Source organism: Pteropus alecto, unplaced genomic scaffold (genome assembly GCF_000325575.1).
Source record: "Pteropus alecto unplaced genomic scaffold, ASM32557v1 scaffold25, whole genome shotgun sequence".
Taxonomy (NCBI): Eukaryota; Metazoa; Chordata; class Mammalia; order Chiroptera; family Pteropodidae; genus Pteropus; species Pteropus alecto.
Window position 1 is genome coordinate 14,912,067 of NW_006441955.1, and position 13,742 is coordinate 14,925,808.

Consider the following 13,742-nt stretch of genomic DNA (forward strand, 5'->3'; position numbering starts at 1 on the left):
CCAGAAATCCAGAGGAGGCTTTTCTCCACACCGTCCCTTCCATCTGTGAGCCAGGGGTGGCGGCACTCAGAACTCTGCAATGGATTTTCCACAGTCAGGAGGCCTGTGGAAGGAGGGCGGACAGAGAAGGGGAGCTAGTGGAATGCAAAGTTTATGGAAGGCACCTGTGTGCCTCTGCTAAAGATTTTTTACTTTATCCTGAAGTGACAATAATATCTGAGGTGGGGAAATAATAGAAATTGATTTGCATTTTAACAATATCTCTGCCAGCCACATGGAGGATGGACTGGCAGAAGCGGAGGAATTATGGGCAGACGGTTACCACTTTAGTACCAGTGGGAAACGAAGGCTACGTGTGCAGTGTGAACAGATTTAAGATGATATGAATTGGGATATGCAGGGAAAAGGAGAAAGGAGATAGCACCATTTGGACTTGGTGAGTTTTAAGTGCAGTGCCAACAGCTGTGCCCTGAAGTCCTGGAATCATTTGGCTATAAGATCCCGAGCGCGGGTGATTAATCTTCCACTCCTTCCCTCTTTCCTAAGAAGCCTGGGCATTGGTGTCCGGGTAGAGGAGCGTTCAAAACTCTCGCTGCCATGTGACTTCCACGAGGGCAGGATTCTGTCCCCGGTTCACAGATATATGCCAAGAACCAAAACCAGCGCCAGGCACATAGTGGGCGCTCAATAAACGTTTGTTGAATGAATGAATCAATGAATAAATGGCCTCATTCCAAGCTTCCTTTCCTCATCTGTGAATACCAGGAACAGTCGTTGCATAAGGAAATCAAGTCCCGAACTTGACGCACAGTAGGCGCTCAACAAGTCTTTTTCCCCTTAAGTAGTAGATAAGGTCCCTAAGCGACCCTCCAAAAAGGATTTCTGTCCCTTGCGTCTTCTTCATCTCCCTTTGCCTCTCACAGCCCCCACTGAGTCTTAGGGGAGCACAGGAAGACGCAGTGGGAGCAGGGCAGCGGGCAGCAGGCAGCCGAGCGGGCACAGGTCCGCGCATCGCGCGAAGCTTGTCTACCCGGCTTACGTAAGGCGCGAGTCCCCCGCGGCCGGCCAGGGCCCGGAGTGGGGGCGGGTGGAGCGGGCACCGCCCAGCGGGATCTGGGCTGGAAGCCTGTCTGAGCGCCGCGTCCCAGCCGAGGTGTGTGTTTACGTGACTGCTTTGGGTGGACAGGCGCCGGACTCAGGCTCGTCGCCGCGGGGGAGCGCATCCGTCAACCCTCCGCGGAGGTGGGCGCTGGGCGGTCCGCGCGGGCAGCAGCGGCCGCTGTGACTCCGAGGGATGTGACAGCCGCTGGGGAGGGGCCGAGGCGCCGACTAAACGTTGCCCACGTGCGAGGATCCGGGCAGGGGCTCGGCTCCCAGGTCGCCCGCTGCGTGGGGCAGCGCGAGGTGCGCTTTAAGTCACTGCGGATCCGGCTTCCCCTCTTGATGGGTACTAGCGTGGGGATGCCGGGCCGCCGGACCCCAGGAGGACGCGGCGTGGGGAGCGAGATAGAGTGAGGGATCGAGGTGGGACTGGCCGGCCGATCTCTGAGCCGCGAAGGCTGACCACGCCAGGCGCGGGGGCGCAGGACTTCTCCAGGCTCGCGGCGTGGGGACGAGGAGGGCGGGGAGGTGCAGCGTGGCGCCTTACTCCGCCTTCGAGCCGCCCCGCCGCGGGGCTGAGGGGAGGGGCTGTCTCAAAAGTCTCTCCTTCCCCTGCAGGGGCGGCCGCCGAGTCCCCGCGGGAGCGAAGGGTGTCAAGGGGCAGAAGAAACAAAAGTTCCCAGGGCTTCTCCGAGCCCGCTGTCCGGGTTGCCGGTTTAGCCGCCCCACTCCTCGCGATGGCAATGGCTTCCAAACTCTTGCGCGCGGTCATCCTTGGGCCGCCAGGTTCGGGGAAGGGCACTGTGTGCCAGAGGATCGCCCAGAACTTTGGCCTCCAGCATCTCTCCAGCGGCCACTTCTTGCGGGAGAACATCAAGGCCAACACCGGTGAGGGGGCTACAAGGGCGAGGGGTGGGGGTGAACCGAAGCGGGATCTAGTTAGGCCGGGGGCACGAACGGCCGGAGAGGGGCCAGGTCTGCTCGGCCCCCGGGCGCGCCCTCCCCCCTCCCGCCTGTGGTTGTGCAGGCTCCTACGTGCCGGGGTGCATGCAGCCGGTGGCCCGCGGCCGTGCGGCTTAACCGCGCCCGGGGAGCAGGCCAAGGCTCACTGGGAGGAGGGTGGGAGGTGCACGGGGCTCCTCTCCCCGCCCCGGCTCCTCCTGCCTTGGGGAAAAGCCGGTAACCACCCAGCTGAGGGAGCGAGAACCAAGCAGCTGACAACGCCAAGCTCCCCCCTCGCCTTGCTTCCTTAAGGCAAGGCCGCCCCCTCCCCCGCGTCTCGGGTCAACCCCGGCACCCTATCCTCTCGCTGCAGCCCCCAGGCCGAGCGCCGCCCACCTGTGGGAGTCCGGCCCCGCTGCGCGCTGGGGAACCTGTGGCGCCGCGGGGCTCGCAGCCGCGCGCGGTTCCAGCCCCCCCGCGCCGCCTAGGGCCTCCCGGCAGAGCCCTGGGTGGCTCTGAAAGGCCTGTCTGTTCGCTGCCGCCTTCTAAGGTAAACTCTCACCACGAGCTCCCCCTCCTCCCCAAGCCGGGGCCTGGCTGTTACGAGACTAATAGGAGACTTGATCTGATAAATTACATTTTAAATCCAGCTTCCCTGGAAAATGTCTTCTTGAGAATGCTTCCCTTGGCTTGCGTGGTGAATCTGGGGATATAGATCGCCTGGTCTCATAGTCTATCAGGACGGCCCTTCCCCCTTTGCTTCCACCCCACTTTCACACCAGTTCCTAATGAATGGGCATTAAAAGGCGAAAAGTAACTTGTGCTGCTGCAAGGTACATAACCCTTCTGGGATGCAGATGCTCATAATTAGCAACTCCTTTATGAAAACTTGTTATTGCAAACGGCGGTGTTTTACTATCGTTACTGTTCTTGGTGTCCAAGGGAGTTATTAGCTGTTAGGGGTTAATTATCTAGGGATCTTCATTACTGAAGCACAGATTAGTTGGAAGAGGTGGGTGGACTGCTGGAATACGGAAGGCTCAAAAGCTAGGAATCAAGTATCTCAAAGGCAGAGTTTTATTCCTGGTCTCATAAGCAGGGTGTGAAAGCAAGCTTTTACTTTGATTTTCAAGAATACTCTCCCCACCCTACCCCCACGCCCATCTCCGAAGGAAGAGTTCTGTGTACCAGGTTGCCGCTAGAATTTTCTCTGGCGGGTATTGTTACCCCAGTTTGGTCTATTTTAATTTTAATAGCGCATTCAAATGTATTTTATTCTTTTAGTGTTTGGGATGCAGTTTGCAGTGAGAGCAGTGTGAGAAGCGGGGCTGGCTCTCAGCTTAAGGGTGTAGGGATGAGGTCGGCCTTGTCCATGGTAGGGAGATGGTGGCACAGTGAGGGGAGGAAATGCTAGAGTGGGATTCAGTCCACTTCTTAGCATTCTCTATACCTGACTTAGTGACTTGTTTCCTTCTGGCCTGAAAGGCTTCACATCGTCCATCCTGGGACTGGATTAGTGGTCTTTTCCATTTTTAAATAGAATATGATGGGAAGCGGCCAGTTTATGCTTTTTCTGAGAGGTTTAGAAATTTTTCCACTTGCTCTTTTTCCCTTAGTCTCATTTTGTTTTTTTATTTTAGCTTTCTTTTGTTCTGAATTTTAGTTTCCGTTCTCTTTAAATTCCTTTATTCCTCCCTTCCCCAGTATTTCTCCCTTGAATAAGAAGTGACTGTGAAATGTTTAGATTTTCTTTTTTCTGTTGAGAATGAAGTAGTTTTTGCATCAACCCATTTAAAAATTGTTTATCAGGGAAACAAGAAGAAAAATAAAGAACAACAATTTATTTTTAAGCTGGGTCGTTTCTAGTGGATTTTTGGAGGGTGTACTCGGATTATTTTTCTCTCAGAATGTCTAAGAGTCTTAAAGGCTCACTGCTTGGTAAATAAGAAAACATTCCACAGTAATTTTCTGTTACCTGCTGTTTACTTTTAGCTAATTTCCTGGCAGAGAAGCACAACAACCCCTGTATACGTACCCCTTTATAAAAGTTGAAGGTTTGAAGGAGATGATGAAGCACAACAAAACCCCAAGAAATAAAACCTTGGTAGGAATTTGAATTGGAAAGTATCTCAGGCCATCTGCTCCAACCTTTGTTAGGGCATACTTCTGTCCACATGGCTTTTCTGCAGCCTCTGCCTGGTGAAAAGCTGCTTCTCCCTGCAAAGGCTACTCTTTGCTTCTGGTAAATCTTTCTTCTCTTCTTCCGCAAAATTCGTCTCTTTCCTCTGCATATAGCTTTTTGATTTTGTTGCTGCTGCCACATAACAGTTATAACAGTGCAGCAAATGTCTGATTCATTGAATAGATATTTTAATGAGTACCTGCTATATGTCAGTGTTCTAGGTGCTGGGGGCTATAGCAGTATTTAAGATACCTTGTGCCCCATGTCCCTTCTGCCGTCACCATGTTCCATTTTCCACTGAGAGACTTAAAGAGACAGGGATCTATCTGGCAAGTAAATAATGCATAAAAGGAGTTTGGCTGGTCTGTGTTAAAGGCATGGGTCAGGAATTCTATTTACATCTTCCCCTGAAAAAGTCAGACATTCTCCAGTGATCAAATCCATTCTGTTTAATTAGTTCTGGTTCATGGCAAAAGTTTGTGCTTAACTATTTTTGGGGAGGGAAAAATTTCCTCTTATTTCTTGCTGAAAAACAAAATTCAACTGAGTAAATTTGAACATCCAGTTGGCTTTATTAAGCAGTTCATCATTTGGGCAGCATCCTATCTAGCAACTAGAAGGGCATTCAGAAGGGTTGTCCAATATAGAAAATTTTATAGGAAGAAGGGTGGGTAGGCCAAGGGATTATTAACAACAACAAAAAAGATTATTTTGGGCCCAGACATCTTTTTTGAGAGAAAGTGGGGAGAACGGGAAAGGTTTTATCTTGTAAAGTGCCTTTTTAAAATTTTTTTATTCCTATATTAGTCTTTATTACAAAGAGAATGATTTTTTAAAAAATTAATTTATTTTCCAGTTATCGTTGACATACAATATATTAGTTTCATGTGTACAAAATAGTGATTAGACATTTATATACCCTACAAACTGACACCCTGCTAAGCCTAGTACCCATGCGTTGTTATTACAATATTGTTGACTATATTCCCTATGCTATAGTTTACATCCTTTATAACTGAGATTGCTTTTTCTTTGAGGGATTGAGAGGGCCCACATGACAGATTACTTCATTAGTGCTGACCAGAAAAGTCCAGAATTTTTAAGATTATGTTTCCAGAGAGGTCGAAATTGCAATTAGGTCAGGTATTCAATTTAGGTTTGGTATCATGAGCGTTTAGCACCATTGATGCCATTTTGGGTGTGTGGTTTTCTCTTTAACATCTTCTAGGTACTTCTGGCTGGTCTAACAATCAAATTGACATGATATAGATTAACAGGTGAAAAACATTAAAAGTTTAATGACATGTATGTATACCTCTTGTATACATGGGAGAGACCCAGGAAAACCAAGTAACTTGCCAAAATGGCAGAAGCCATCACCTTAAATTTGACCTTAGCTAAAGACAATAGATATTGGAGGTGGAGCCTCAGTTATGGGAGGTTCCCAGGAACAGCCCAATAAACAAGGATAAAATTGTTATGCAGATTTAAATCCTAATCTTCTTTGATAGTGAAGGTAGGCCTGGTATGGTGAGGGAAACACCCTTACAAATGGAGATGTCCCTTACAAATGTAAATATCCTTTTACAATGCATAACTTCTTGGTTTTCAGGGCTTCTTCCAGGTCTGCTGTTTCTTAAAATTAACTAACCTAAAATAATTGATATCTGATATCCCAAAGAGGCATATTTTTGGGTGGCAAACTCTGCTCCCCTTCAGCACTTCTTTTGAAAGTGCAGGTAAGAAGCTTCGCATTCTAGAAATAATACTGACTAGATTTTTCCATATCTTATTAAACCAGAATAAGTCAGTTCAGTTAAATAGTTATGTCTCATTTCAGGAGGTGGTCTTGCAGGTAAGCTCCCAAGGTTAGGCCTATATTGTGCAAGCAATCTGGTAATTAGTAAGAGACATCTCTGGAAACAAAAGGAAAACAAAGGTAAATGATTGGAACAAATTATAAATCAGTTTCTGAGCCAAGGGGACAGTCAGTCAAGATTTCTAGATGTCAGGCTCAAAGCTGCTTTTGCAGTTTGAACTGTCTCTGATGATGTCATCAGGTGTTCAGGCAAACTTTTAGAGGCTTACATCAGGCATGGAGATTTTCTAAGCATGAGCTGTTGTGGCAATTTCTCTTAAGTTTATATTAAGTCTAGTTGCCGTTTGCAGAGCTTCAAGAAAAGACAGTTTTAGTTCTCAGTAGTTCCAAGTGAGACGATAGGGGAAAATTAGAAATATTAGTTTGGAGAGATCAGTGAAATATTTGAGGAAACCAGAAGAATTCAGGATAGAAACAAAACCTCAAAAGACAGCGAACAGTACTAGAATCTAATATCCACAAAGATATATTACTGAAACATATTTTTTCCCTCTAAAATCACCCTCATTTTTACCAAAGATAACCAAATTAAAACTAATTTATTTGCAAAATAAGTCTAGTTTTGATAAATTTGGCCTAATTATTTGTGTAAGTTTAACAAGAATAGTAATTAACCACATATGCTCTTTTAAATCTGCTTTGCTGAAGGTTTTTATGAAGAGTCTCCAGATCGAACTTTTAAGCCTCTTGAAGCCAGAAAAGTCAAACCACGGGCCTGCCTTTAGACTTTGCCTATAGTGCCTATAGATTTGGGTGAATTCTTCTCTTCTTGAGGTCCCCAAAATATCTTGAAGATCTTTCACCTGCCAGAAAGTGATCTTTACCCACCTGTAAGCCAAGATATCAGGCCGTTATTTTCAAGAGGCTTTTTATTGGCTTCCAAAGTCAATCCTAGTTCCATAAAGCTGTCTGGTTATTGCTGGGTCTAAGCATGCCTCTCTCAAATATGACATTCCAAATGCAAAGCTTTGGTAATGCAACCAATGTCTCCAATTGTGTCTTGTTACATGGAGTATATATTCTTATTGAACTTACACAAATAACTATTATTGCCATGAAAAGAAGAATAGTCACTAAGAGTGACTAAGTCTGGAGGGGTCAGGTAGGGATAAAAAGATAAATGTTTCAATCCTGCTTACAAAGGTATAATTTACCCAATTTCTCTAAGTCGCAGCTAGTTTAAGAGAAACAAGTTTCCTTATAACTGGAAAACAAAAAATTTTAAAAATCAGCAATATTTCAAACAAAAAGTCATAAAAATTATAATCATCTTTATCAGTTCATTCAATCCCATATAATTAAGACTTTTTCTGTTAGAGTCCAGTTTTTCCATTAGTTCTTCTGACCTCGCCTGATGATTGAAGATGATAATGGTAATTCCAAGAAGTTTTTAAGGCCTGCATCAAGGCTCATGTGTTTGGCCAGTGGAGTGGGTGCCTTGGTCACTGGAGAGTGTAGAAGAAGGTGTACCCTAAATGGGAAACACATTTTCTAACAGTTTCTTTGCCATTGTGAGGGCATCAGCCTTGCAGCAGGCAGCGATGGGGGTGTGGGGAGGTGGGGGAAACTTCAACCCATTTGGAAAACATACAACAAGACCATGTTGATAACCCATACTAAATGGCAATGGAGTGAAGTCTAGCTTAAATGCACTATAGTAGATGAAGGAATGCAAAAACTGAAAAGGAGGTTTACCCAGGAGCCTTGAAACCAAGCAGCTGTCTTGGGTTTCCACAGCCTTGAGTATTCATTTAATTTACAGATATTGTTTGCCCATACAGTATACCCTAGGAGTTTATCATTTATTTGATAGTGATTCCCATGCAATTCAACACAGCAAATAAGCCTAATTAGTTTAATATGCCCCTTTAATAGGAGAAGGATATCCTTTGAAGTATTTCAAGGGCCCTGTTAGAAAACTCTCAAAGTTATTTTAGGTTAGGAAAAAGACTCGGTTTAAAATTTAAATTTTGGGAAACTTGTCAAGAAATATCAAAAGATTTTAAAACATTAACTAAGTAGGACAATAGGTCATAATAGAACAATAATTATTCATTTAACAAAAGTGACAATATAAGATTTCAAAGAGAAATAACAGAAGATTACATAATTGTTAGCAAAACCTAGCTCTTACTATTGAGAAGATTCAGTTTTCTTAAGTATTCAAGAATGATTAAGACAACATAAAACAAAATTAATTTGATAAAACAGCATATTTGCTTTCTCAACAGATTATTTGAAAAGAAAAAACCTTTTACAATCTCTTATAAGGAAGAGACTAACAGTCTAAGAAAACTTTTTTCTTTTAGCAGATGAAAGAAAATTAAGTTTCAGCTTTACAAAGGTATACCATTGATATTAAAGCTTAATTTTTAAGACCCTTATTACAGCAGTTCAACTGTAGTCAGTTTAATTACAGAAGGTAAAGTTTTCTTTCTCTAACTTTTTGTAAACCTTTAGTTTTGCCCTTTATAACCACATGCTCTAGTGCAGACAAAATTACTCTCATTTCCCTTACCAAAAATGCATCCCTATAGTTCATAGCTCAACCCTCCCCCCGCTTTTTTTTTTTTTCTGAAAACATATATCTTACTTTCCTTGACCATTCAAAGTTGTTTCCCTTATTATTCTTAGTAGTTTCAATTACTTATATTGGGATTTTTAACCTTTAAAGATCTTAATTTCTAATGAAAACTAAGTAAGCAAATAGCATTCTTTTGATTGGCAAATTTATGAATACATTTCATAACTTCTCTAAATAGCCTTTTTTACTGGCAAATACATTTCACAATTTCAAGAAACGTGCCCTTTTTAACAGTACAGTCTTTCAATGTGACACAAGGCATTTAGTAGCAAACCCCAAATTATCTTTCAGTTTCTCTGTAAAAAGAGCCTCCGTAAAAAGTAGATGGACTTAATTAATTCAGTGTTTTATTTGGAAATGATCTAGATATTCAATAATTTCCATCATTTAATTTAACTTAGTAAAACTCTGAGGTTTCAAATTATCAAAAGATTTCGAGAAACTATTTAAGTAGACATATAAAACATAAATATTGCTGAAAAGTTCACCTACAAACTTTTTATCCCACCTACATCTATTTTACTTGTTCTCAATCATTATGTTTAGGTTACCCAGAAAAACTTCACGAAATGTTCTACCAAGTCAGCCATCATTCCAATTTTTTTTTTGCTGACAGGTTTATAAGCCTAGTTTGAATAAAAGTATTATATTTAATGCTGATAACTATTTTAAATACATCCATTTTAATTAAACCAATAGACTTAAATTAGCTTTAATTCCGAATATTTCCCCAAATCATGTGAACCTGAAAAGGATTTGGGTTAGTTTCTGTATTTTTGAGAATTTAGAATACCCAATCCTTAATATATACATATATATACATACACACACACACACACACACACACACACACATACACACACACATATATATATACGTATATGTATACACACACACATATATATACATATATGTATATATGTATATATGTGCTTATTTGTTTTTAAGCCAGTTAGAGTTCTTTTACAAATGAGGAATACCATCTGGATGTAGAAAGTACCATACAATATATAATACGTATGTATCCATACACATGAACGTACAAACTGATGTAGAGACCTCATGGCTTCCATAAAAGAAGTGGAATCTATTTAAATGACCTCCCCCACTTTTTTTCTTTTGATAAGAATCCCCTTCCTGAAATGTGCATTTAAAAAAAGATGGCCTAGATAAGAGTTCCTGGAGAAGATCAGGTATTTACATCTCAAAGGCCACAGGGAAGGAAATGGAAGTTCCTCTTAGAAGGACTTTGGTTTCCTAAGGCCATTATTTACAAGCCCTTTGAGATAAATAGGGTAGGTGGGCTTTCCTATTCTCACCTAAATGACGTCATAGAGCAATCCACTTACACAAAAGGATTATTAGAATGAGTACTCAAATCAAGGAGGCTAGCCATTTCTTTATATTCACTTTTTAATTTGGTCCTCCATAAGTACCAGTGAAACAGCTGTTTATGATGAGAGCTCTCTAAAGATTTTCTAATGTAGAAGTTTTTCCAATTCAATGAATTATTGTCTGGCCATTGATGGTAGAATCTACTAATCTCAACAGTGACTCAAACCATAAGCCTTTTATGGTTTAACCAAGGAAGCAAGAGGTGACCACAAGAGAGTGCAAAGGATTCAGCCCTCACAAGATCCCAAAGTTCACTCCCAGAGTTAGAAACAGTGGTTCCAAAACAGAGAACCATATATTTTCTCTGCTTTGAACAGAGTAGTATAACTTCACCATTAAGTAAAAATTTAGAGCCATAGGACTAGATGTGGAGCCCGATTTCCTCCCGCAACTGAGGTGCCATTATTTTGGAGCTCTTGGTTGATTTCAATAACCTACCATTTGGCTTGGTTTTCTTTTCTGGAGCTTTAAATTTTTGCTCTTATGTTTTCAATTAACCATTAAAGAGTGAGCCCAGGAATCCTTAGGCTCCCACTCTCAACCCCAATAAAAGCAAAATCCAGGCCCATAAGCACAGTGTCTCTCAGTCACTCACTACCTAGGACTTCACTGTGTGACCTCAAGTGTGGTGTGTAATCATTATGTTAAGTAATAAACCTGTAAAAAAATTTTTTATTCCTTATCTTAAGATCCACAGCCTATTCCTCTGCCCACCAGATGAATGTGCATCCTCTAGCCCAGGTCCGTTACCTGGTAGGAACCGGGCCACAAAGCAGGAGGTGAATGGTGAGTGAGCGAGTGAAGCTTCTTCTGTATTTGAAGCCGCTCGCCAGGGCTAGCATCACCACCTCAGTCCACCTCAGATCATCAGGCATTAGATTCTCATAGGAGCACCGGTCCCTGGTGCCAAAAAAGTTGGGGACCGCTGCTAGCTGGTGGAAAAATAAAACTGTTAGGTAGTTAGTTATTCTTAACAACTAAAAAATAAAACTGTTAGGTAGTTAGATAGTTATGAACAACAGGAGCGAAGGCCTAGCTCTGCAACCATAGAAACCTCCCTTAAGGACTTCCTTAAAACACCCCTTTGACAGTTATGAACTACCCCAAATCCTAAGGCACAAAGGCCATGAAAACCGCTAGTTTAAACCAGCCACAAATACCTGTGCAGAAAGTACTACCCAATCTGCCCATAACCTCAGCCTCATTATACCATCATTATAATATCATACATATACCTGGACGTTCATGAATCTAATTATAACAATAAATTCTAGGTGAGCACATGCACACTAGGCAAAATGTTACACTGCAGCCAACTGTCAGTCAAGGTGACCTCACATGTCAGTCATCTAGCACTACCCTTGTACTCTCCCATCACAGCCCAAATATATATATATACATATATATAATGTGTATATATATATGTATGTATGTATATGTGTGTGTGTGTGTGTGTGTGTACATATATATGTATATGTATGTACATATATATATCTATCAAACATTACATATATTTGATATGCATATGTATCAAATATATATATTTGATACATGTTTATAATATAGTATCCATATTACATATATATCAAATAAACAAATAAAATACATAACCACCCAAAGTCCAGTTTCCTTCAGCTACCATATATTTGATCCCCTTTACACACTTTGCTCTCCACCTAACCCCACTATATTTGACACCCTTTACCCTGTCTACCTCTCCCCTCCTCCCCCACCCCCTACACTCTGGTAACCACTAGTCCATTGTCCATGTCCTGAGTCTCTGTTTGTCCTGTTCATTTGTTGCTTTTAGGTTTATGTTCCACACATAAATGATTTCATGTGATTTTCTACTTTTTCAGTCTGGCTTATTTCCCTCAGCATTATTATCTCAAGGTCCATCGTGTTGTTACAAATGACAGTATTTCATCTCTTCTTATGGCTGAGTAATATTCTGTCGTATATATGTGCCACAGCTTCTTTAGCCAATCATCTATCGTAGGACACTTTGGTTGCTTCCATGTCCTGGCCACTGTGAATAATGCTGGTATGAACATCGGTGTGCAAATATCTTTTTGGATATGGGCTTTCAAGTCTTTGGGGTAAATACCCAGTAGTAGGATTGCACAGCCCAAACATAAACAGACCTTCCTACTTTTGCATTGTTACATCTCTTCATTGATAACCCCCTCCTGCCTTGGAGCATACTCTATTTTTCATCTTCTCCCCTCCCAAATTCCATGGGGCTGCAGCTTTTCTTAGCATGGCCTCTCTCCTTCTAAAATATACTTTCAATAATTCTACTTTTTCTAAATCTCACTGACCTGTAATTTACTGTGTCAGCAGGGAAGAACCGAGGACCCGCCTCCATGCTGCTGGGGCGATGCCAGATTTCACATCACTCCAGTGGTAACAACCATGGGGGCCCTGGTTTTACCATCTCTTGGAGGAACAGGATCAATAGAAAACAAGAGTATTCAAATGAGAGCTTTACTAGGAAACTAATTTCACCAATATTTTCTCCTGCCAATCTAAAGTTAGCTTGCCACATCTAACTTCCACCCAACCCATAGATAGAGTTCAGGGTGGCTGATAGGGTGAGAATACCTGCCTCCTGCCTGGCTTGCTATGTTTGGGGGAGGAAAATTTTCCTCCACCCTTCAAAGTTCTTTTGGCTGGTCTAATAATGGTATTGACATGAGACATATTCACAGGAGAAAAACAAAAGTTCAATAACATGGATACCTCCCATATACCTGGGGGAGACCCAGGAAGACTGAATAACTGGCCAAAATGGCAGAACATCATCTTAAGTACCACCTTCAGCTAAAGATGAAAGAAGTTACTGGGAGTGGAGAGTCAGTTATGGAAGGTTACCAGGAAAAGCACAGTAAACTGGGTAAGGTTGCTCTGCAGATTTAAGACCATACCTCTCCACTGTTAGTGGAGGCAGGCCTGGTATAGTGAGGGAAACACCCTTATAAATGTAAATGTTCTTTACAAAGGGTAACTTCTACATGGTTTTCAGAACTTCTCTCAGGTCTGTTGTTTCTTAAAATTAACCAGCCTAAAATAATCACTATCTCAGAGAGGCACATTTTGCTGTGGCAAATTCTGTTACCCTAAGGATTTGAGATTAGCCTTATGATAATTGTTACCCATTGACTCTGCCTAGTCTGCTTGGAGCAGTGCAGGCTGAGACTTATCAAATACCTTATTTGAAGACCCAGCCCCAAACCTTTGGCTCACATTTTCTTTAGCACATTGCATGAGTAAATAGAAGGGAGTGTCTCTTGGATTGACAGGAGCCGAGTCTTACACTCTGTCATAAGGAATATTAGCTTGTGTGTGTGTGTGTGCACTTGTGCCCACTCACACACACACACACACACAGACTCAGTATGTCCCATAAAACTTTTTATATTTAGTGATAGCTTCTTTTGTTGAGTCATGAGTGACTGAAACCTCCCTTTGAAGGATGTGAGAGCATCTTGTGTTAAGGGTTGGACAAACTGTTATTTTTAAAAACCACAAATTTTCTATACTGGATTTATCTCAAGTGCAGGAAAGTTGGCAGATTTCCATTTGGAAGTATCCTGGACTTGACAGAGAAGAGATGTTCAAGAACAAACCTGTTTCTGCTCTTAATTAATATTAACTGC

General features: G+C 42.3%; 1 protein-coding gene across 6 annotated transcripts in view; it reads left to right on the plus strand.

The window, feature by feature from the left end:
- Window positions 1-1,055: 1,055 nt before the first annotated feature.
- AK4 (adenylate kinase 4) overlaps window positions 1,056-13,742 on the plus strand; it is a 72,541-nt gene continuing 59,854 nt past the window's right edge. Inside the window, exons 1-2 of one of the 6 annotated variants that reach the window (XM_006919284.3) lie at window positions 1,056-1,153; window positions 1,720-1,989. In XM_006919284.3, the coding sequence (XP_006919346.1) occupies window positions 1,839-1,989 (151 nt within the window). In that variant the 5' untranslated portion in view covers window positions 1,056-1,153; window positions 1,720-1,838. The other 5 variants (XM_025051982.1, XM_025051981.1, XM_025051980.1 and 2 more) reach the window with 5 other exon arrangements.